At 45.2% G+C, this 26,355-nt stretch overlaps 1 protein-coding gene across 9 annotated transcripts in view; it reads right to left on the bottom strand.

Moving 5' to 3' along the window:
• The window catches only part of KMO (kynurenine 3-monooxygenase), a 622,272-nt gene that overhangs the window by 330,199 nt on the left and 265,718 nt on the right, over positions 1 to 26,355 (bottom strand). For all 9 annotated transcript variants that reach the window (XM_056566897.1, XM_056566902.1, XM_056566899.1 and 6 more), the window contains one exon: positions 1,318 to 1,483. In XM_056566897.1, coding sequence (XP_056422872.1) covers positions 1,318 to 1,483 — 166 coding nt within the window. The remainder of the gene's footprint in view (positions 1 to 1,317; positions 1,484 to 26,355) is intronic.

Raw genomic sequence — 26,355 nt, 5'->3', positions numbered from 1 at the left:
GGTAAGGGGTTAAATCACATTTATTAACACTTTATTTTCACTTTTTTTTTTTTCAATGTTGTAGCCCCCAAAGGGGACTACAACATGCAATACCTCTTACACTGATCAATGCTATGCCATAGCATAGCATTGATCAGTATTATCGCCGCTCGACTGCTCCTGCCTGGATCTCAGGCACGGAGCAGTCATTTGGAGATTGGACAGCGAGGAAGCAGGTAGGGACCCTCCTCGTGTCCGTACAGCTGATCGGGACACTGCGGTTTCACCGTGGTGGTCCCGATCAGTCCGACTGAGCTGCCGAGAAGAGGTTTTCAACATTTCAGACGCGGCAATCAACTTTGATCACCGCGTCTAAAGGGTTAATACTGGACATTCCTGCGATCGGTGATGTCCAGTATAAGCGATGGGTTCCAGCTTTCATTAACCACCGGGACCGACCCGCTATGATGGCATGACCCCACGTTATAGAACTGGAGCGGGCGCAGGGCATACAGGTATGTCCTGCGTCCTTAAAAGGGTACTCCGGCGCTTAGACATCTTATCCCCTGGGGACCCCCGTGATCTTCCACGCCGCCCCCAGTTAGAATCAGTCCCCGAAGCGTGTTTGCTCCTGGTCTGATTACTGTCGATCCCGGGGACGGATCATGGTGACGTCACGGTTCCCCCCCGGTGTGATGTCATGCTCCGCCCCCTCAATGCAAGCCTATGGGAGGAGGCATGGACTTAGCCTGAGGACCTCCAGCGGTTCCGGAAGCCGTTAAAGGTGGGTGCTGCATGGTAGATCCCGGGGGTCCCCAGCGGCGGGACCCCCGCGATCTGACATCTTATCCCCTATCCTTTGGATAGGGGATAAGATGTCTAGGGGCGGAGTACCCCTTTAAGAGGTTAAAGTAGTAAAATAAAACCTACACAAATTGGGTATCCTTGTAACCGTATGGACCTACAGAATAAAGATAAGGTGTCATTTTTACAGAAAAGTGCACTGTGTAGAAACGAAAGCCCCCAAAATTTACAAAATGGCGGGGTTTTTTTTTCAGTGTAACCCCCAAAAAATTTTTGCGGTTTTGTCAAAGATTTTGTTCTAAAATTATTAATGTCATTACAAAGTACAACTTACGCAAAAAACAAGCCCTTATATGAGTTTGTAGGTGCAACATTTTAAGCATTATGATTCTTAGAGGAGGAGGAGGAGGAGGAAAAAAGAAAAGTGCGACAACGAAAATTGGCCTCGTCCTTCAGGCCAAAAAGGGCTTGGTTCTTAAATGGTTAAGCATAATTTAAAATTAATTTATAACCTCTTACTATTTAAAAACGTACCTCTCCATTTTTAGGAGGAATTGTCAATTCCTTGTATCCATGAGGAATATACACATGGCTGTAATTGAAACGTTTCTTATTCATAAACTGCTTTCTTACAGATGAGAAGGCGCCATCACATCCCACAATCAAATCTGCATGTGTCTGCTTTATAATGCCCTGCTTCCTAAAAAACACAAGGACAAAGAGACAAAAATTATGCAGTAAAATATATAATGTTAAGCAATGGCGAACTTACAGTTTAGCAAATCCGGACCCTGCATGCACACTGCCTCCTCCTTACTGGTCCAACTGCTGACAGCCCCTCCCTTTCCCTCTCTCTTCTGTTAGTACAGGTCCTGTGTAAGGGGAGATGGAGAGGACAGAACACTAAAGTGAAGTGCTGTCATTTGTTCCCTGCTGAGTTTGAGAGAGCCAGAGGAGCTGTAACAGACCTTGAGTGACCACCATGTGTCATGCTAATTAGATGCCCCAAAAATGAATCACTATGTTTAATATGTTTAACCCCTTAACCCCTTCCCGCTATTGGACATATGCATACGTCCAGGCGAACTACACTTTCGCGCAAATGGACGTATGCATATGTCCAAGCGATCTCCTGCTCAGCCGCGGGCAGCACAGGATATCGCCGGCGGGATTCAGCTGTCAATCACAGCCGGAGTCCCACCGCAGCTGCCGGGGCAGCGATCGAGCCGGTCCCGGCAGCATTAACCCCATAGATGCCGCGCTCTCCCCCTGCCCACTAACGGCGGCGCCACGATAAAATAAGGGGGATCGGGGGTGTCCAAGACACCCTCGATCCCCGTGAAGAGATAGGAGTGAGGTGGCAGGGGTGCCACCCCCTCCTATCCCTGCTATTGATTGGCGGAGCGACCGACCAATAGCAGACTGGGGGCGGGGGGGTTAAAGTTCTGTTCCCCCTGCTATGCCCACCCATCGGTTTCCGTGCACAGCGGGGGGAACCATGTAGTAGTAGCGGCGGCGGCGGTCACTTACCCGGCGGTGGAGCTCCAGATGATGGCGGCGGCTGTGATCATGGCGGCGATGGAGGTGAGTATGGCGGCGGCGTGTCCGGGAGTCTGTTGCCTAGCAACATCTGCAGGGCGACAGTTTGCAAAACTACAACTCCCACCATACCTTGACAGCTGTTTGCTATGTTGGCATGCTGGGATTTGTAGTTTTGCAAGATGGGGTTCAGGCTAGAGATCACTGACAGTGGTCTCTAAACTGTAGCCCTCCAGATGTTACAAAACTACAACTCCCAGCATGCCCAGACAGCAGTTTGCTGTCTTAGCATGCTGAGATTTGTAGTTTTGCAACATCTGGAGGGCTACAGTTTAGGGACCACTGTCAGTGATCTCCAGCCTGAACCCCTCTAAATCTTACAAAACTACAACTCCCAGCATTCAGGAACAGCAAAAGGCTGTCTAGGCATGCTGGGAGTTGTACTTGCGTGTCTCCAGCTGTTGCATAACTACATCTCCCAGCATTCCCTTTGGCTATCAGTACATGCTGAGAGTTGTAGTTCTACAACAGCTGGAGGCACACTGGTTGGGAAATACCGAGTTAGGTAATAGGTTCTATTACCTAACTCAGTATTTTCCAACCAGTGTGCCTCCAGCTGTTGCAAAACTACAACTCCCAGCATGCACGCTCTGTCAGTGCATGCTGGGAGTTGTAGTTTTGCCCCCCCCCATGTGAATGTACAGCAGCTCAAACTCCTAGCGGGAGACTCAGTGTAATCCGCTGTCAGTGTGAATGTAGCCTAAAAACGCTACACTACACTACCACAAAATAAAGAGGCACCCTGTTTGGGAATCACTGGCTTAGAATACCCCTATGTCCACCCCTATGCAAATCCCTAATTTAGGCCTCAAATGCGCATGGCGCTCTCACTTTGGAGCCCTGTCGTATTTCAAGGCAACAGTTTAGGGCCACATATGGGGTATCGCCGTACTCGGGAGAAATTACCTAACAAATTTTGGGGGGCTTTTTCTCCTTTTACCCCTTATGAAAAGGTAAAGTTGGGGTCTACACCAGCATGTTAGTGTAAAAAAAAAACATTTTTGTACACTAACATACTGGTGTTGCCCCATACTTTAAAATTTCACAAGCGGTAAAAGAAAAAAAGCCCCCAAAATTTGTAACGCAATTTCTCCTGAGTACGGAGATACCCCATATGTGGGCAAAAAGTGCTCTGCAGGCGCACAACAAGGCTCAGAAGGGAGAGTGCACCATGTACATTTGAGGTCTAAATTGGTGATTTGCACAGGGGTGGCTGATTTTACAGCGGTTCTGACATAAGCGCAAAACAATAAATACCCACATGTGACCCCATTTTGGAAACTACACCCCTCACGGAATGTAACAAGGGGTACAGTGAGCATTTACACCCCACAGGTGTCTGACAGATCTTTGAAACAGGGGTCTGTGAAAATGAAAAATACAATTTTTTATTTGCAAAGCCCACTGTTCCAAATTGCCAGTGGGGTGTAAATTCTCACTGCACCCCTTATTACATTACGTGAGGGGTGTAGTTTTAAAAATGGGGTCACATGTGGGGGGTCCACTGTTCTGGCACCACGGGGTCTTTGTAAATACACATGGCCAAATTCTCTCTCCAAAAGCTCAATGATGCTCCTTCTCTTCTGAGCATTGTAGTTCGCCCCAAGTGCACTTCATGTCCACTTATGGGGCATTTCCATACTCAGAAGAGATGGGGTTACAAATTTTGGGGGGTATTTTCTGCTATTATCCCTTGTAAAAATGTAAAATTTGAGGGAAAACAAGCATTTTAGTGTAAAAATTTTGTTTGTTTTTTTTACATATGCAAAAGTCGTGAAACACCTGTGGGGTATTAAGGTTCACTTTATCCCTTGTTACGTTCCTCAAGGGGTCTAGTTTCCAAAATGGTATGCCATGTGTTTTTTTTTTTTTTTTTGCTGTCCTGGCACCATAGGGGCTTCCTAAATGCGACATGGTCCCCGAGCAAAATTTGCTCTCAAAAAGCCAAATATGACTCCTTTTCTTCTGAGCATTGTAGTTTGCCCGTAGTGCACTTCAGGTCAACTTATGGGGTATCTCCATACTCAGAAGAGATGGGGTTACACATTTTTGGGGCGATTTTCTGCTATCAACCCTTGCAAAAATGTGAAATTTGGGGGGAAACACACATTTTAGTGAAAAAAAATAATAATTTTTTTTTACATATGCAAAAGTCGTGAAACACCTGTGGGGTATTAAGGCTCACTTAATTCCTTGTTACGTTTCTCGTGGGTACTAGTTTCCAAAATGGTATGCCATGTGTTTGTTTTTTTTTTTTTTGCTGTTTTGGCACCATAGGGGCTTCCTAAATGCAACATGCCCCCCAAAAACCATTTCAGAAAAACGTACTCTCCAAAATCCCCTTGTCGCTCCTTCGCTTCTGAGCCCTCTACCGCGCCCGCCGAAGAATTTACATAGACATATGAGGTATGTGCTTACTCGAGAGAAATTGGGCTACAAAATAAAGTATACATTTTATCCTTTTACCCCTTGTAAAAATCCAAAAATTGGGTCTACAAGAACATGCAAGTGTAAAAAATGAAGATTGTGAATTTTCTCCTTCACTTTGCTGCTTTTCCTGTGAAACACCTAAAGGGTTAAAACACTTATTGAATGTCATTTTGAATACTTTGGGGGTGCAGTTTTTATAATGGGGTCATTTATGTGGTATTTCTAATATGAAGATCCTTCAAATCCACTTCAAACCTGAACTGGTCCATGAAAAATAGCGAGTTTGAAAATTTTGTAAAATTGCTGCTGAACTTTGAAGCCCTCTGGTGTCTTCCAAAAGTAAAAACACATCAATTTTATGATGCAATCATAAAGTAGACATATTGTTTATGTGAATCCAAAAAAAAATATTTTTGGGAATATCCATTTTCCTTACAAGCAGAGAGCTTCAAAGTTAGAAAAATGCTAAATTTTCAAATTTTTCATCCAATTTAGGGATTTTTCACCAAGAAAGGATGCAAGTTACCACAAAAATTTACCACTATGTTAAATTAGAATATGTCACGAAAAAACAATCTCGGAATCAGATTGATAAGTAAAAGCATTCCAGAGTTATTAATGTTTAAAGTGACAGTGGTCAGATGTGCAAAAAAGGGCTGCGTCCTAGAGCTGAAAATGGACTGCGTCCTTAAAGGGTTAAGGACCCAGTCAATTTTCACTGTAGAACCCGGCCATTTTTTGAACATCTGACCACTTTCACTTTAATGCAGTAAAAAGAAAAAAAGGAACAAAGGGGGCGCTATCTCAGTGCCGTAATTATGATAATATTAAGAGATATGCTTAAACGAGTGAAAAAGGGGTTCATGAATTATGCATTGCACATGAGTAAGTTTTTTGCACTCACCTTGTCGTGTTGCGCTCTCTCAGGCACAACACTGGTGTCCGCTTTGTGAGTGCATTTACTCTTTGGGTTCCTCTGGGCTGCCAAGCATCTAGCCCGATATCCTGTGGTATCGGTCTGGTAAGGAGTAGTATTGGTGCTGGAGGATTTCCGCAAGGTGCTTTTCCAGCCCAGGTGTGTAAGATAATGCTGCTTCTCTGGGGCGCCTCAAAGGTGCTGGTGCTCGAACCTTCGACCCAAGGCTGGGTTGTGGAAGGATGAGGCAAAGGTTGGTGGTACTTTTAAAAAACTTTAATGAGACGAAGCGTTTCGCAAGGGGTCCCTTGCTTCATCAGGTCATAGTGAAATGAAATACAGACATTCTTTATATACACTAAAATATTTTAAAAAGTGCGGGAGTTTGTGACATGTGCACATGTCACCTGAGTGCCGGATGTGACGTGTCGGCTGGGAGCGAGGGTGTTCATTCATAAAACTGATACTATATTGTTTATGTACGTGACTCTGCCGGTGTATCAGTAGGTTCGTATGTTTTGTAAACCTAAGGTATTATTTGAATGGGATTAGGAAGTCAGAAATGCTGTACGGGTTTGGTTGAGCATTTTGTGTATACATATGGAAATACCGATTGCTAGTGTAGTGGATATCATTTGTTCGGTGCCAGTTTAAATGCACAGTGAATGACATTCAATGGTAGGGCCCATGTGTGATGGAGCCCTTAGTTTAACTGCTGAGCCCTTTTGTTCGGCTGTGTTTAAATCCTGCATTTTTGTTGCGGAGAATGAGTGAATGAAGTTGTTACACTATTGGACTTCAATTGATCACAGTGTAACTGTCTGTTATACTTGTAAGTGTTACTTTACACAGAGTTAGACCGTTGTTTGAATGGCATTATACTGTACTGTATTGACAGTTTTCTTGTGAAGATGACATCATTCATAAAACTGAAGCTTTTTAACCTTTATTTTACACCTTAAGGACCAGAACGTTTTTTTCACATCTGACCACTGTCACTTTAAACATTAATAACTCTGGAATGTTTTTACTTATCATTCGAATTCCGAGATCGTTTTTTTGTGACATATTCTACTTTAACATAGTGGTAAATTTTTATGGTAACTTGCATCCTTTCTTGGTGAAAAATCCCCAAATTTGATGAAAAAAATGAAAATTTTGAATTTTTCTAACTTTGAAGCACTCTGCTTGTAAGGAAAATGGATATTCAAAATAAATTTTTTTGGTTCACATATACAATATGTCTACTTTATGTTTGCATCATAAAATTTATGAGTTTTTACTTTTGGAAGACACCAGAGGGCTTCAAAGTGGACATTTTTCACAAAATTTTCAAACTCACTATTTTTCAGTGACAAGGTCAATTTTGAAGTGGATTTGAAGGGTCTTCATCTTAGAAATACCCCACAAATGACCCCATTATAAAAACTGCACCCCCAAAGTATTCAAAATGACATTCACTAAGTGTTTTAACCCTTTAGGTGTTTCACAGGAATAGCAGCAAAGTGAAGGAGAAAATTCAAAATCTTCATTTTTTACACTTGCACTTGCAAGGGGTAAAAAGGAGAACATTTTTACTTGTATTTGAAACCCAATTTCTCTCGAGTAAGGACATATCTCATATGTCTATGTAAAGTGTTCGGCGGGCGCAGTAGAGGGCTCAGAAGGGAAGGAGCGACAAATGGTTTTTGGGGGGCATGTCACCTTTAGGAAACCCCTATGGTGCCAGGACAGCAAAAAAAAAAAAAAAACACATGGCATACCATTTTGGAAACTAGACCCCTCGGGGAACGTAACAAGGAGTAAAGTGAGCCTTAATACCCCACAGGTGATTTACGACTTTCGCATATGTAAAAAAAAAAAAAAATTTTTTACCTAAACATTTTTAAAAAGGGTAATAGCAGAAAATACTGTATATACTCGAGTATAAGCCGACCCGAGTATAAGCCGAGACCCCTAATTTCAACCCAAAATCCCAGGAAAAGTTATTGACTCGGGTATAAGCCTAGGGTGGGAAATACATCATCCCCCCTGTCATCATCCAGACCCGTCAGTAACATCCTCATCATCATCACCGCCTGTCATCATCCAGACCCTCATCATCATCACCTGTCATCATCCCCTTGTCATCATCCCACACATCCCCCCTTCATCATCCCCTTGTCATCATCCCCACCCCCCTTCATCATCCCCTTGTCATCATCCCCACCCCCTTCATCATCCCCTTGTCATCATCCCCACCCCCTTTCATCATCCCCTTGTAATCATCCCACCCCCCCCTTCATCATCCCCTTGTCATCATCCCCCCCCCCTTCATCATCCTCTTGTCATCATCCCACACCCCCCTTCATCATCCTCCCTCAGTGGTCTTCAACCTGCGGACCTCCAGAGGTTTCAAAACTACAACTCCCAGCAAGCCCGGGCAGCCATCGGCCTCCCCGGTGAAGATAGCAGCCCGGAACCACTATCCCACCGGACCACCTCCTCTCCGGACAGTCCTGCAGCACCGGACCAGCGCCGAGCGGAGGTGAGTACTGTACAGAACTAAAGGGGGGTGAGAGGGGGCTGGATGATGTCGAAGGCCGCAGTGGTCTTCAACCTGCGGACCTCCGGAGGTTTCAAAACTACAACTCCCAGCAACTCCCAGGGAGTTGTAGTTTTGAAACCTCTGGAGGTCCGCAGGTTGAAGACCACTGCGGGTGGAGAGTTCACTCGAGTATAAGCCGAGGGGGGTGTTTTCAGCACAAAAAATCGTGCTGAAAAACACGGCTTATACTCGAGTATATACGGTACCCCCAAATTTGAAGCCCAATTTCTCCCGATTCAGAAAATACCCCATATGGGAGTGAAAAGTGCTCTGCTGGTGCACTACAGGTCTCAGAAGAGAAGGAGTCACATTTGGCTTTTTGAAAGAAAATTTTGCTCTGGGGGCATGCCGCATTTAGGAAGCCCCTATGGTGCCAGAACAGCAAAAAAAAAACAAAAAAAAAAACACATGGCATACCATTTTGGAAACTAGACCCCTGGGGGAACGTAACAAGGGGTAATGTGAACCTTTATACCCCACAAGTGTTTCACGACTTTTGCATATGTAACAAAAAATTTTTTTTTTTTACCTAAAATGCTTGGTTTCCCAAAAAATTTACATTTTTAAAAAGGGTAATAGCAGAAAATATCCCCCAAAATTTGTAACAGAATTTCTCCCGAGTACGGCGATACCCCATATGTGACCCTAAACTGTTGAAATACGACAGGGCTCCAAAGCGAAAGAGCGCCATGCGCATTTGAGGCCTAAATTAGGGATTTGCATAGGGGTGGACATAGGGGTATTCTACGCCAGTGATTCCCAAACAGGGTGCCTCCAGCTGTTGTAAAACTCCCAGCATGCCTAGACAGTCAGTGGCTATCTGGCAATACTGGGAGTAGTTGTTTTGCAACAGCTGGAGGCTCCGTTTTGGAAACAGTGGCGTACCAGACGTTTTTAGTTTTTATTGGGGAGGGGAGGGGGGCTGTGGAGGGGTATGTGTATATGTAGTGTTTTTTCGCACGGGCGGGGGTTCACAGTAGTTTCTCGCTGGCAGTTTGAGCTTCGGCAGAAAATTTGCCGCAGCTCAAACTTGCAGCCGGATACTTACTGTAAACCTCCGCCCATGTGAGTGTACCCTGTACATTCACATTGGGGGGGGGGGGGGGGAGAGAAACATCCAGCTGTTGCAAAACTACAACTCCCAGCATGTACGGCCTATCAGTGCATGCTGGGAGTTGTAGTTTTGCAACAGCTGGAGGCACACTGGTTGTGAAACACCGAGTTTGGTAACAAACTCAGTGTTTTGCAACCAGTGTGCCTTCAGCTGTTGCAAAAGCTACAACCCCCAGTTTGTACAGACAGCGGAAGGGCATGCTGGGTCTTGTAGTTATGCAACAGCTGGAGGCATACTACTTTGGCTGGGGATTGTAGTTATGCAACAGTTGGAGACACACTGGTTTGCTACTTAACTCAGTGTTTCACAACCAGTGGGCCTTCAGCTGTTGCAAAACTACAACTCTCAGCAGTCACCGACAGCCAACGGGCATGCTAGGAGTTGTAGTTATGCAACCAGCAGATGCACCACTACAACTCCCAGCATGCACTTTAGCTGATTGTGCAAGCTGGGAGTTGTAGTTATGCAACAGCTGAAGGTACACTTTTCCATACAAAAAATGTGCCTCCAGCTGTTGCAAAACTATAAGTCCCAACATGCCCATAAGGGAATGCTGGGAGTTATGGTGGTCTGCCTCCTGCTGTTGCATAACTACAGCTCCCAGCATGCCCTTTTTGCATGCTGGGAGCTGTTGCTAAGCAACAGCAGGAGGCTGTCACTCACCACCAATTGCTGCTCACGCACACAGGTCAGTCCCTCGTCGTAGCCGCCCCTCTTGGGGCCCCGATCCCAACAGGCATGCCTGGGATCGGGGTCCCCAGCTCCCGTGGTCTTCTTCCCGCACCCGCTCACATCCTGCGGAAGGAGCGGGTTGCGGGAGTGACACCCGCAGCAGGTGCCCTGATTGGTCGGCCGGTAAACCGGCCGACGAATCAGGGCGATCGTGAGATGGCACCAGTGCCACCTCACCCCTGCTCCCCTTCAGAGACAGCCCCAATCAGCCAGTAATTCCGGGTCACCGGGTCACTGGAGACCCGATTGACCCGGAATACGCCGCAGATCGCTGGGCTGAATTGACCCCCCTGGGCGATATGCCGCGATGCCTGCTGATCGATATCAGCAGGTATTGGGCACCGGCTCACCTCTGGCTAGCGGCGGGGGGCCGGGAATGGACAGGACGCACTCATATGTCCTCGGTCCTTAAGGACTCGGAAACGGGGGCGTAGGAGTACATCCATTGTCCTTAAGGGGTTAAAAGTACCACCAACCTTTGCCTCATCCTTCCACAACCCAGCCTTGGGTCGGAGGTTCGAGCACCGGCACCTTTGAGGCGCCCCAGAGAAGCAACATCATCTTAGACACCCGGGCTGGAAAAGCACCTTGCGGAAATCCTCCAGCACCAATACTACTCCTTACCAGACTGATACCACAGGATATCGGGCTAGATGCTTGGCAGCCCAGAGGAACCCAAAGAGTAAATGCACTCACAAAGCGGACACAAGTGTTGTGCCTGAGAGAGCGCAACAAGACAAGGTGAGTGCAAAAAACTTACTCATGTGCAATGCATAATTCATGAACCCCTTTTTCACTCTTTTAAGCATATCTCTTAATATTATCATAATTAGGGCACTGAGATAGCGCCCCCTTTGTTCCTTTTTTTTCTTTTTACTGCATCCATACCATGGGACTCTGTGAGTGCCCCGGAAGGCCCCCCATCTCCTTGGGGTCCAGGAACAAACGGCTGCAATCCCGAGCTGACCCCCCAAAAAGTTCTTCTTTCTACTTAACTATCAAGCAAATATGGACTATTTTAGCTCACACCTGGAAAACCGTGAGAGACTTATTTTGGAACTCACAGGTCAGCAACACCATGACATTAGTAATGGTGAAAGTAATTCTGACACCAATCTTCAAACAATGTCGATCTTGTTCCATAAATTAGAAGATCTGCTACAGGATGAATTAAGACACAGCACAGATATTGATTTCCTGAACATATATATGCATGAAAGACTAGCCCTGTGGGGCCTCAGGCTTACCATTGATCCCACTTTCAAAAATGACATTGAATATGTTTCAGAATGGGAAGATGTTTTAACTGAATGTTCACATATTATGCTGCAACATATATGTAATAAACACATGACACTCCGCACCAAAATAACAAATGACCTTGAACACACCATTTTACAGCTACAGGATTTCACAAATCACAAAGAATTCTGTAGACTAGATGTGTCCAACAGGATTAGTAGGTTGCAAAAGGATCTTATTACAAAAAAAGCAGAGAAACTAAAACGTGATCAGGATGACAAAAAAGAAGGGATCTACAGAACCTGGAATAGAAAACCCAGTGCAGAATCCTCGGAAGATCTCCATAAAAACAAAAATAATAAAAATACAAACCTAACAGCCACTCCAGTTCTACATAAATGGAGGAAGAAACCTGGATACACTCCACGGGTACCCCCTCACATAAAATCCAGGACATTACAACCCACGGAGGATAGGACCGAAAACTGCAATAAGAAGACCCACAGCACAAGGACCTACATCAATACGAATAGAGGTAGCATGGACAACAGAGGCAATACGGACAATATTGGCAATACAAATAAACCAAAAAGCCAGAAGTCCACCATCTGTGAAGAAAATAAGGTCACAAATGAAACCGACAAAAATAAGAATATTACTAACATCATCCAAGATAAGGACCGAAATATGACTCCCAAAGGGAAAGAATGTGACAGTGAAAATCAGATACATTGACCACTGAACACATCACAGCGCCTGACCAATTCCTCCCTGAGGATGGGCTTCCAGCAACTCCTATCCAGAAAAAGGTTCAGATCCTGGAAATCAGAAGCAATATTGACCGATTGCAAGAAGAATTTGGACGGAGCTGTCCAAGTGAATGTACAGATGCCACAGCCCTACAACTTTCACCATCTACAAAAAAAGAAAGTGCTCCAGAAAACGAACTGTCTATCCTCACTATACATGTGGTATCTCTCTCAAGATCGGATCTTGAGATCAGTTTGGTTAATACACCCATCCCACCCACCATAGTGGGAAACATTACCATTGTCAATAACTCAGGGTCAGGAATAGGAGCCCCAGTTCCATTCCTAAAACCATGTGAAATGGCAACAACACAGAAGGTTTTTTTTAGGGACAACCACGAATCCAAAAGCGAAACAAAAAAACATGGATTTCTTCTTCACACCGAAGAAACAAACAAAAACAAAAAACACAAACGATGCTCATAACTATGCTCATAATCACATCAAATCCATACTCAAAAAACATTTGCATATTTTACAAACGGACCAGATCCTTGTGGAAACATTACCAGGTGCTACGAACCTCACATTCAGGAGGCCACCAACTCTAAAAACAATTCTAGCAGCAAGCAGATTGAGACAACAGAAGAAGAAAGTCAAGAAGAATATACATGTGCAAGAAAAAACGATGCTTATGTTGAAACATCCTCAAAGCAGGCATAAAGACACATACGAGCTTCACTTCAGGTGAGGTATTCCTCATAAAACCGACTAAACTGCTGTTCCAACTATGTAATCTTTGTCATTGAATGCTGTTGTGGACAACAATATGTAGGTCATACAACCAAGAGTTACATCTCAGGCTAAACAATCATAGAACAAACATAGACCTTCCTCCTGTAGTACAGCTGTTTGGGATGCCACCGCGGCGATCCCAAACAGCTCCCTGAGCTAGCCGGGCACTTTTACTTTCACTTTTAGCCGCGTGGCTCAGCTTTGAGCGCGCGGCTAAAGGGTTAATAGCGCGCAGCACAGCGATCTGTGCCGCGCGCTATTAGAGGCAGGTCCCGGCTTCACTATCACGCCGGGCCCGCCGTGATATGATGCAGGGTCATCGTGGGACCCCGCGTTATATCATGGGAGTGGGACCAAGGACATACTCATATGTCCTTGGTCCTTAAGGGGTTAATATATATATATATATATATATATATATATATGCACCTACAAATCACCTCACACTAATAAGCGCATTCCAACATAATAATTCCATCCATGTACATACAAATAAATACATTTTGAGCCTGTGCAGGCTCCCTGTTCATATATACATATAACGCACGTGAAGGTGTATCTATGCGTATACAGCGCCAGTTATGTGTATATGTGCCCACAGCGCATAGATGGTGACATCCACACACGCACAGCGCACATATCATATAATCATTTAGTACTACTACACCAGTCTAGTATAATGAATTAATATAATCAAATATAATAATTGCCCACGGCACATCTAACACATCGCCTACTCAACACAAGTCACATCTTTATACATATGCACATACATTGCCATTATATTACTATTATCATTGATGTCATCTCCACAAGAAAACGATTATATTACTATTATCATTAATGTCATCTTCACAAGAAAACTGTCAATACAGTACAGTATAATGCCATTCAAACAACGGTCTAACTCTGTGTAAAGTAACACTTACAAGTATAACAGACAGTTACACTGTGATCAAGTGAAGTCCAATAGTGTAACAACTTCATTCACTCATTCTCCGCAACAAAAATGCAGGATTTAAACACAGCCGAACAAAAGGGCTCAGCAGTTAAACTAAGGGCTCCATCACACACTGTAGTACATGGGCCCAACCATTGAATGTCATTCACTGTGCATTTAAACTGGCACCGAACTAATGATATCCACTACACTAGCAATCGGTATTTCCATATGTATACACAAAATGCTCAACCAAACCCGTACAGCATTTCTGACTTCCTAATCCCATTCAAATAATACCTTAGGTTTACAAAACATATGAACCTACTGATACACCGTCAGAGTCACGTACATAAACAATATAGTATCAGTTTTATGAATGAACACCCTCACTCCCAGCCAACACGTCACATCCGGCACTCAGGTGACAGGTCATTTTGTCGATACTTGCATCTTTTCTTGGTGAAAAATTCCAAAATTTGATGAAAACATTGAAAATTTGGCATTTTTTTTTTTACTTTGAAGCTCTCTGCTTATAAGGAAAATGAATATTCCAAATAAATTATAAATTGATTCACATATACAACATGTCTACTTTATGATTGCATCATAAAGTTGACATGTTTTTACTTTTGGAAGACATCAGAGGGCTTCAAAGTTCAGCAGGAATGTTCCAATTTTTCACAACATTTCGGATGTGTAAATGAAAAAAAAAATTTTTTCACTAAAATGCTGGTTTCCCCCCAAATTTTACATTTTTACAAGGGGTAATAGGAGAAAATTACCCCCAAAATTTGTAACCCCATTTCTTCTGAGTATGGAAATACCCAATGTGTGGATGTCAAGTGCTCTGCTGGTGCACTACAAAGCTCAGAAGAGGAGGAGCACCATTGAGCTTTTGGAGACAGAATTTGGTTGGAATAGAAGTCGGGGGCCATGTGCGTTTAAAAGCCCCCCGTGGTGCCAGAACAGTGGAACCCCCCCCCCCACATGTGACCCCATTTTGAAAACTACACCCCTCACAGAATTTAATAAGTGGTGCAGTGAGCATTTACACCCCACTAGCGTTTGACAGATTTTTGGAACAGTGGGCTGTGCAAATGAAAAATTACATTTTTCATTTTCACGGACCACTGTTTCAAAAAACTGTCAGACACCTGTGGGGCGTAAATGCTCACTGTACCCCTTATTACATTACATGAGGGGTGTAGTTTCCAAAATGGGGTCACATGTGGGGGGGGGGGTCCATTGTTCTGGCTCTATGGTGGCTTTGTAAACACACGTGGCCTTTAATTCCGGACAAATTTTCTCTTCAAAATCCCAATGGTGCTCCTTCTCTCCTGAGCATTGTAGTGCGCCAGCAGAGCACTTTACATCCACATATGGGGTATTTATATACTCAGAAGAAATGGGGTTACAAATTTTGGGGGGCTTTTTTTTGTATTTTTCCTTGTGAAAATGAAAAATTTTGGGTAACACCAGCATTTTAGTGAAAAAAAAAATGTTTTTCATTTTCCCATCCAACTTTAATGAAAATTCGTCAAACACCTGTGGGGTGTTAAGGCGCACTATACCCCTTGTTACGTTCCATGAGGGGTGTAGTTTCCAAAATGGGGTCACACATGTGGGTATTTCTTTTTTTGCGTTTATGGCAGAACCGCTGTAAAATCAGCCACCCCTGTGCAAATCACCAATTTAGGCCTCAAATGTACATGGTGTGCTCTCACTCCTGAGCCTTGATGTGCACCCGCAGAGCATTTTACGCCCACATCTGGGGTATTTCCGTACTCAGGAGAAATTGCGTTACAAATTTTGGGGGTCTTTTTTTCCTTTTAACACTTGTGAAAATAAAAAGTATGGGGCAACACCAGCATGTCAGTGTAACATTTTTTTATTTTTTTACACTAACTCCCAACTTTTCCTTTTCATAAGGGGTAAAAGGAGAAAAAGCCCCCTAAAATTTGTAGTGCAATTTCTCCCGAGTACGGGAATACCCCATATGTGGCCCTAAACTGTTTCCTTGAAATACGACAGGGCTCCGAAGTGAGAGAGCACCATGCGCATTTGAGGACAAAATTAGGGAATGCATAGGGGTGGACATAGGGGTATTCTATGCCAGTGATTCCCAAACAGGGTGCCTCCAGCTGTTGCTAAACTCCCAGCATGACTGGACAGTCAGTGGCTGTCCGGAAATGCTGGGAGTTGTTGTTTTGCAACAGCTGGAGGCTCCATTTTGGAAACACTGCCGTACAATACGTTTTTCATTTTTAGTGGGGGGGGGGGGGGGGACAGTGTAAGGGGGTGTATATGTAGTATTTTACCCTTTATTATGTGTTAGTGTAGTGTAGTGTAGTGTTTTTATGGTACATTCACACTGGCAGAGGTTTACAGTGAGTTTCCCGCTAGAAATTTGCGCTGCGGCAAAAAATTTGCCGCAGCTCATACTTGAAGCAGGAAACTTACTGTAAACCTGCCCGTGTGAATGTACCCTGTACGTTCACATGGGGGGGAACCTCCAGCTGTTTCAAAACTACAACTCCCAGCATGTAGTGACAGACAGTGCATGCTGGAAGTTGTAGTTTTGCAACAGCTGGAGGCACACTGGTTGGAAAACCTTCCGTTAGGTTCTGTTACCTAACTCAGTATTTTCCAACCAGTGTGCCTATAGCTGTTGAAAAACTACAACTCCCAGCATGTACTAATCGTCGAAGTGCATGCTGGGAGATGTAGTTATGCAACAGCTAGAGGTACGCAACTACAACTCCCAGCATGCCGAGACAAGCTGTTTGGGCATGCTGGGATTTGCAGTTTTGCAACATCTGGAGGGCTACAGTTAGAGACCACTGCACTGTGATCTCCAAACTGTGGACCTCCAGATGTTGCAAAACTACAAATCCCAGCATGCACAGACAGCAAACTGCTGTGTGGGCATGCTAGGAGTTGTAGTTTTTCAAGATCTAGAGTGCAGTATAGAGATCACTGTGCAGTGGTCTCTAAACTGTAGACCTCCAGCTGTTGCAAAACTGCAAATCCCAGCATGCCCGAACAGCTGTCTGGGCATGCTGGGAGTTGTAGTTTTGCAAAATCTGGAGCGCTAAAGTCTCAGACTGTAGCCCTCTAGATGTTGCTAGGCAACTTACCAGCTTCCGTCGGATCCAGGGAGCCGTCCTCTTCATGACATGCCGCCCGCGCCGATCACCGCAGCCGATCGCGTCCCGCAGCCTCCACCAACGGGTTAGTGGATCTTCAGCCCCCGGTCCCCTTCGGTTCCCCCGTTCTGCCCGGCTTATTGTGGGTGGGCAGAACGGGGAAAACGAAAGTTAACCCCGCCGCCCCCGATCTGCTTTTGGTCGTTGCGTCTGACGATCAATAGCAGGGATAGGAGGGGTGGCACCCCTGCCACCTTGCTCCTATCCCTACAGGGGGATCGTGGGTGTCTTAGACAATCCCCCTTATATTCCGGGTCACCGGGTCACCATAGACCCGTATGACCCGGAATCGGCGCAAATCGCAAGTGTGAATTCACTTGCAATTTGCGCCAATCGCCGACATGGTGGGGGGTCTGATGAACCTCTGCGCATTTGCGCGGGGAGCCTGCTAATCAATATCAGCAGTCACCCCGGTCCGGTCCCCGCCCGGCGGGGAAGCGAAATTCCCAAGGGCGTACAGGTACGCCCGGGGTCCTTGAGACCCAGGTACAGAAGGCGTATCCATACGCCCTGGGTCCTGTACGGGTTAATAGCATCATGTTGGCCATTTTGTCTCTACTCTAATTAGACCACAATTCTGAAGTTTCATCTCTACAAAAAGTGCCAGCCTGAGAGAATGTTTCTTGTCTCTTTAGTTATTTATGGCTATTTAGATAAGACTGATAAAGTCTAGTTACACTCTCCAGACGACACTACTACAATTCACCCAAGGTAAAAGGGGGGTGAGATAAGAAACTGTAAAATAACTATGTCTCATCCGAATGAACATTAGTTCTATATATATATATATATATATATATATATATATATATATATGTAATCAGTAGGACATATGATATTGTCATATACTGTTAGTATTGTAAAGGACATCAGTATATTACTATTATCTTGTATATGATTCTCATAGGGCTCAGTGTTTATATTCCTAAAACCTGATGGAAAGGTCTAAAGTATGTATAGACTTTGAGAATGAGTCTTTGCACAGGGCTACTTTGCCAGTCTTGTGAATGTTATTGTAACTAATAATCAATTACCAAGACTAGACAGACAGATTCATGGGACTCTTATCTCTCCAATAAATTTGAATGTCTAATAGGCTCCAAGACATCTATGAGAATCCAGGTTTTGATTACTTACAGATGTCAAAAATGGCTCCATTCGTCAAGTGTAGAATGTGGGTTTAAGACCAATTATTGACAGTTAACCCTTAATGGTAATGATGCTAATTGCTTATGCAATAGCACCCCCTAGTGTATGGGTAGTTGACATTACACCGACAGGAAAGGCATTAAGGGTGATATGCTCAATGCATTCTGGGTATTATAGTGATGTCATAGTCATTGCCATATGTACACGTCCAACCTACATTCATTGGGGAATTCCAATTTAGGAGGGTGTGTCTAACAAATTAAAAAGTCTGGTAAACCAGATGTTGGGGACTGTGAGCTATAGACTGAACTGTAGACTGTAGGCTGAAAAGGACAGACAAAGAGGTCTTCCACTGAAAGAGGTCCACAAGATGGAAGCCATGAAAGCCAAGTGAGATCCCAGCAGTCAGACTGATCACACAGTACCAGACCAATGGCTATCCATGACGAAGAGATGGAGTTCTATCCATGACGATGAGTTCAGCGTTCCTAAGAGCCGAAGCAAGGTTCTTACATAAACTTGGTAAGAGACACAAAAATGGTATTCCATTTAATTAAGACTAATTTGGATAGTGTGGATGGAATTATACCATTTAGATTGGCGAATAAATTAATAAAGTTAAATAATTAATTATCTCCATATTGAGATTATAGTTTTAGGATATTGTGAGACTTCATTCTACCTGCAGAAGAATCACGACTCATGATCTATCAAAGCAATAAATAATTGCTTAGACATTGATAGAATTCCTACTCGCCAAGCTATGTGTTATAAGAATTGTTATATTTCCCACACAGGAAACTTGCTTCAAGTTCTTCCTCCTAAAATATAGAGCAAGATCATATATCTCTGCTAATTGTCTTAATAGTCTTACGAAAGTCATGTATAGAAAATAGTCCTGAATGGGGTGTAAGTAGATCATAATTCGTATATATTTATATCCTTATGGATTTGCTCATTCTTGGAGTCATGTGATTTGTAGTTGGTTAGAAGGGGGTGGGGAGTGTATTTAGCATTCCATATTGATATGTCTATGGTTAGATATTGCCCATTTTAATATCATGAGGTTCCTCTGGATAGAGTGATATGTAACCTTTTTCTTATATGATATTCCTAACCTAGTAGCTCTTGTTTTATTTTGACAAATTACTTACTACTCACATGTATTGTTCTACTTTATGTACTCAATTAACAAGCTTATGTTTACTAATATATCTAACTGATATTTATTTGCACATATCATCGTTTGTTACTCATTTATGTTTATAACCTTATCTTTATATATAAAACTCAATGGGGAGATTTATCATTATTTGTCTATTGTAGACAGAAGTCTACTCCTTTACACTGCTTGTCTATTGTACACTCTTGCTCAGAATTTACTAAGGCTGTACAATCCTTTATAAATAAATCTTATGCAGATATAGAAACGCCCCCCCCCCCCCCTCGCACTACCGTGCACTCCTTCTCTACCGTACACTCCTTCTCTACCTCACAGGAAAAGTGGATGTAGGGATTTTGTTCTATTGCTTTGAGGCCAGGATTCCATTAAGGTTTTTTCTCCATCAGAAAAAACGCCAGAAAAACTGTCCAAACTTTTTCCTGCATTTTATTCTTGCGTTTTTGCTGGTGTGTGGAAACAAAAAAATGTACTAAACTTTTTGCTGTTTTTTTTCTTCGGAATTTAGATACATGAATGCGGAGGACTATGTCAGATTTGGTGGATTGCAACGATGAACAGTGTAGTTTTTTTTTTAAATGTCAATAAAAGGGTTAATGAGGGCTGTGGGGGAGTGTTTTTTTAAATAAAAACATTTTTTCAATGTGTTGTGTTTTTTATAATTAAATTTTCAGTAGTGGAAGGAGTCTTCTAGACAGAATCCATTACTAAGCTGGGGGTTAGCGTTATCCCCCAATTATTACCCCGGTACCCACTGCCACAGGGTTTCTGGGAAGAGCCGATACAAACAGGCCCAGAGTGTCAAAAATGGTGCTCCTGGGCCTAGGCGGTAACAGGCTCCCGCCGGGAGACGGGTGCTTTAATTGGTGGATAGCTATTAACCAATCAGAGCTCCCCTCTCCCGGCGGCGGGGATTATGAATTATGACAGCTGTACATAGAAAGCACAGTGGGGGAACAGGGGGAACCTGTAAGGTGAAGTGGGGGGTGAGTTCTGGGGAGAGGAGACATGCTGATACTACTTTGAATGGGAGGGGCATTTTGGTTCTCTTCTTTTTGCAATTTAAGTGCAGGCATCACAATACCAGGACACTGAAATACACTGAGACATTCGGTCATTCAGAGTAATCTTAGTTTGAAAATGCCACTGAAACCCCTGTAATTAGTCCTAAGGGAGGGTTCCAGCCGGGCAGGTGACACATCTCTCCCTATATAAATGGTCTCCAAACAATTTATATCCTTTTCTATACTATATGTGCTATACTATACTATTTTAACATGTACGCACTCTTTCACACATCACAAGAGAAGTGTATTTGCAAACCCTTAGGTGTGCAGGGCCGCCGTCAGGGAGGTACAGCCCATACTCTGGTAAAGGGCCCGGAGCCCCAGGGAGGCCCGGCTGGCCACAGACTTTTTTTGTGTGTGTCAGTGAGTGACTGGGGGGCGCACCCTTCCGCAGCCACAGTTTTGTTTTCTTAGGAAGCCCTAAGACAATACTGGTGGGGCTGCACTCCTCTATCTAGTTACTGGTGACGAGCGGCATTGCCCATATTCGAATTCGCGAATTTCGCGTATTCGTTATATTAGCATATTTGCATATGGGAATATTCGCATATTCGCGTAATTCGAGGAAGAAAACAGTGAGGTGGTGGGCAACTATACTATTGGTTGCTAGGGATGTTGTTGATAACCTCTGACAAGTGTATTTGCATCATTCTCATTGGCCCACAAGTGAAAAGAAGGAATATGCGCAAAAAAGCGAATATTCGCAATTTCGAATAGATAGCAAAGATATTCGCAATAAAAATTTGAAATGCGAATATTCGCGCCCAACACTAATTTTAATGAGCCGACTGGAGATAGTGGCTGGACTGAAAACCGGCGTATGGGGATATCGGATATGGGGCAAAAATGAGCCGACCGGAAACACTATCTGACTTCAGTTAGCTCAGTCTAATGAATCAGATGGGGGCCGGGTCCAGCTGAGATATGAGAGCACCTAGTTTTGACATCTCCCATCCAGATCCGGTGACCGTTTGAAGAAAGATGATTGACCCCCCTGGCAGCCATATACTTTCCTGTGCCCCATTGCTCCTCTGGTCTGGAACCCAGTTCTATAGGCTATAGCCCTAAGCAGTAGGTCCCCCAACTGGAGAAGCAGTGGAGCACAGAAGCTGCAGATACCTGACGCGGATGCTGTGGCTGGGCCGTCTAGAGTCCTCCTCGTTCTCCAGTCCTCCAGCTGTCCCGCCGCTTCCTCTCCTCACGCCTGGCTAGGATGTTGATGTAGAACAGGATGTGCCTGTGCGCTGCACGAAGCACTGCACTACCTCCCGGCAACCACTGCTCTTACAGAAGCAGTGGCTGCCGGCTACAGCAGACCCATGTCAGCTATCAGTAAGTAAATTAGAAATTGGACATGAAGGATCCGTTCCGGGACAATGGGACATGACCCCAAATAGGGGAATGTCCCACCGGATGCAGGCATGACGGGAGCCGTATATCAGCAACAGCTGGATGTTCGGGCTCTGTACAGAATGTGACTGATTTATCTTCTTGTGAGAAACAGTGACTAGAGATGTTATGCAACACAGGCAGGAGTTATTTACTGAGGGCTGCTTCCCAGCTTTACAAAAAAATCCTGCAGTGCCGGGAAGTTGAATGTACAAGCAGGACTGGTGCAAGGATTTTTGCCACCCTAGGCAAAAGCCAATTTTGCCGCCCCCTTAACTACGCCTATTAGTCCCACCCTTTGACATGCCTTTTGACACTGTAAGAAACCTCCTAATGTAATATTCTTACTACTGGGGTGACACACTGTAACAAACCCCATCCTCATGTTATTAACTTACTGCTGGGGTGACACTGTAACAAATATCCTCCACATGTAATATCCTTACTACTAGGTTGACACACTGTAACAAATCTCCTCCTCATGTAATCACCTTACTACTGGGGTGACACACTGTAACAAACCCCCTTCCTCATGTAATCTCCTTACAACTGGGGTGACACACTGTAACAAACCCCATCCTTGTGTGATCTCCTTCTGGGATGACACACTGTAACAAACCACCTCTTCATGTAATCTCCATACTACTGAGGTGACACACTGTAACAGACCTCCTCCTCATGTAATCTCCTTACTACCAGGGTGAAACACTGTAACAAACCCCATCCTTGTTTAATCTCCTTCTGGGGTGACACCCTGTAACAAACCACCTCTTCATGTAATCTCCTTACTACTGGGGTGTCACACTGTAACAAACCCCATCCTCATGTTATTAACTTACTACTGGGGTGACATGCGACCTCCACTCCAGCTCATCTCAGTCCCGCCTCCTCCACAGCATTACAAAGGGCCTTCAACCACTATTACATCTATCCTGCACGGTCACATGATGGTCACATGATAGTGACATCATCACAGGTCCTATATCATCAGCATCTAGGCAGCAGAGGGAGGGGGTAATGTGACAGCGCTGTGCTCCTGACAGCAGGTAACTAGTAGTGTTGCTCGCGAATATTCGCAATACAAATTTTATTTGCGAATATCGCATAATAGCGAATTCGCGAATATAGCACTATATATTAGAAATTACTTATATTTGCTTTTTTTTTTTTTCACAGTACACATCACAGTGATCATCCATCTCTGCTTCCAGCTTGTGTGATCTAAAGAAGGCTCTAATACCACTGTGTGAGACCGCCGGGCGAATATTCGCATATGCGAATATTCGCGAATATTGATCTCTCCCTTCTTTTAGCTTGCGGGCCAATGAGAATGATGCAAATACAGTTGTTGGAGATTAGCAACATACCCAGCAACCAATAGGAAAGTATCCCACCCCTTCGCTATGGATGGATTCACACCGCGTTTTTACCCATACGGGAGCGCATATGGCTGGGGGGAGCTAAAACCGTGCGCTCCCGTATCCCGGCCGTATGCGCTGTATGGTAATTCATTTCAATGAGCCGACCGGAGTGAAACTTTCACTCCGGTCGGATCATTTTTGGCCACTTTGAGCTTTTCCAATCGGACCTAAAACCGTGGTCGACTATACAGTGGTCTCCAAACTGTAGCCCTCCAGATGTTGCACAACTACAATTCCCAGCATGCTGAAAGTTGTAGCTTTGCAACAGCTAGAGGCACACGGATTGGAATCAATGAACTAGAGTCTGTTTCCTAACTCAGTGGTTCCCCACCAGTGTGCCTTACAGCTATTGTAAAAAGGAGATTTATTATACTTACCATAAAATCTCTTTCTCGAAGGATCCATTGGGGGGACACAGACCTTGGTATATGCTGCTGTCTCTAGGAGGCTTCACACTATGGTAACCAAAAAGTCGGCTCCTCCCAGCAGGATATACCCGCCTCCAGGCCACTGAGCAATTCAGTTTTAGTCCCAGAGCAATAGGAGGAGACCGACAGGTCAAAGGAAAAAAAAAACATGAACTGTCCGAGAACCAGAAGAAAAAATTAACTGAACACTCCCTCGGAAAGATAACCGAATAGGAACCCCAGAAAAGGGCGTGAGCTGTGTCCCCCAATGGATCCTTCGAGAAAGAGATTTTACGGTAAGTATAAAAAATCTCCTTTTCTCTATCGGCTCCATTGGGGGACACAGACCTTGGGACGTACCAAGGTGGGCAGAGAAAAAAGGTCAGGCAGTCGGCTGTACCACCGCTGCCTGCAACACTTTACGGCCCAGACTAGCATCAGCCGATACGAAAGTATGAACCTGGTAGAATCTCGAAAAAGTGTGCAAAGACGACCAGGTGGCCGCTTTACAGATCTGTGAGGCTGAGGCCTTGTTTCGAAGAGCCCAGGATGCTCCCACAGAGCGGGTGGAATGAGCCAAAACCCTGAAGGGTGGGATCTTCCCCTTGCAGCGGTAAGCTTCCGAAATAGCACATCGGATCCACCGAGAAATGGTGGCCTTGGAAGCAGGCTGTCCCTTTCGACGACCTTCCGTAAGGACGAAAAAAGAATCGCACTGACGAAAGGAAGAGGAGACAGAAAGATAAGTCCAAACAGCCCGTACCACATCCAATTTGTGGAGCAAGCGCTCCCTGGGATGAGAAGGAGCAGAACAAAAGGACGGAAGGACAATGTCCTCGTTGAGATGAAAATCCGAAACGACCTTAGGTAAGGACGGACGGATCTGGACGGAAAACAACCTTGTCCTGATGAACTATCAGGAAAGGAGAACGGCAGGAGAGAGCTGCCAGTTCAGATACTCTCCTAATGGAAGTAATAGCTATAAGAAAAGCCACCTTCCAGGATAGGAGGCGAAGGGGAACCTCCCTAAGAGGCTCAAAAGGTGCGTCCTGGAGAGCGCCCACAACTAAGTTCAAGTCCCAAGGGGGAGAAGGGGACCGGTAAGGGAGGACAGCATGCGCCACGCCCTGAAGGAAGGTCCGGACATGCGAATTGGAAGCCAGAGGACGCTGAAAGAGAATGGAAAGGGCCAGAACCTGACCCTTAAGGGAGCTGAGAGCCAGTCCTTGTTCCAAACCCGACTGCAAAAAGGAGAGGAGACGGGAAACGGAAAAGGTAATTGGAGAAAAGGTCTGAGTTTCGCACCAACGAAAGTAAGCCCGCTAGGTACGGTGATAAATTTTCGCAGAGGAGGGCTTGCGAGCCCTGAGCATGGTGCGAATTACCTGGGAAGAGAAGCCGCGGGCCCTTAGAACCGCGGTCTCAACCGCCACACCGTCAAATGCAGCGACTGTAAATTGGGGTGGCAAAGCTGACCCTGAAACAGTAGGTCTGGACGAAGTGGAAGACGGAACGTCGTCCAGAAGCCAGACCACGTCGACGTACCATGCCCTTCGAGGCCAGTCTGGAGCCACCAGAATGGCGGGGACTCCTTCCGCCTTGAGCTTCCTCAGAACCCTGAGAAGGGAACTGGTAGGGCAGGAAAAAGCCCGACCACGGAATTACTAGGGCATCCACGGCTAGAGCCAGGGGGTCCCTGGACTTTGACACAAACGTCGGAATTTTCCGGTTGTGTCGAGACGCGAAAAGATCCACGTCTGGGGTCCCCCAGAGGTCGCAGATCTGTGCGAACACCTCCGGAAGAAGGGACCACTCTCCGGGGTCGGCTGAGGACCGACTAAGGAAATCCGCTTCCCAGTTGAGCACTCCCGGAATGTGAATCGCTGAAATGACCAGAACTTCCTGTTCCTCCCAGAGGAGGATCTTTGTCACCTCGGAGATGGCTGCTGAGCTGCGAGTGCCGCCCTGCCGATTGATGTATGCCACAGCCGTGGCGTTGTCTGACTGGACACGGACAGGGTGGCCCTGAAGCAGGGACTCTCCATGCTTCAGACAAAGATATATATCGCCCTCAGTTCCAGGATGTTTATGGAAAGAAGGGCTTCTTGGGGAGGCCAGAGACCTTGGACCATCTGATCCCTGAAAACACCCCCCCATCCCGACAGACTGGCATCTGTCGTGACCACCTGCCAGTGGAGGGGAAGGAACGAACATCCCTGAAGAAGAAGGGGGGAGCAGAGCCACCAGCGCAGAGACCAACGGGTTCGGAGAGGGAGAACAATCTTGCGATCGAGAGAAAGAGGAGACCTGTCACACCGGGCAAGAATCGCCAGCTGAAGAGGATGGTAATGAAACTGGGCAAAGAGTACGGCCTCCATGGCTGCCACCATCCGACCCAGGACTTCCATGCAAGTATGGATGGTGACCGGGGATGGTATCCGGAGGGAGCGGACTCCCGACAAGAGGGCCAGACGTTTGTCCGGCGGGAGGCGAATCCGAGTCGAGTCTAGTCGAACTGAAGCCCCAAGAAGATTAGAGACTGGATGGGGGAGAGAACTGACTTGTTGACCATCCACCCGAAGCGACATAAGGTCTGAAGAGTGAGGCCCACGTTCTCCAGAGCCTGGGCTCTGGTGGAGGCCTTGA

Source organism: Hyla sarda, chromosome 3 (assembly GCF_029499605.1).
Source record: "Hyla sarda isolate aHylSar1 chromosome 3, aHylSar1.hap1, whole genome shotgun sequence".
NCBI classification, from domain to species: Eukaryota; Metazoa; Chordata; class Amphibia; order Anura; family Hylidae; genus Hyla; species Hyla sarda.
This window is presented reverse-complemented; position numbering and strand designations above follow the sequence as displayed.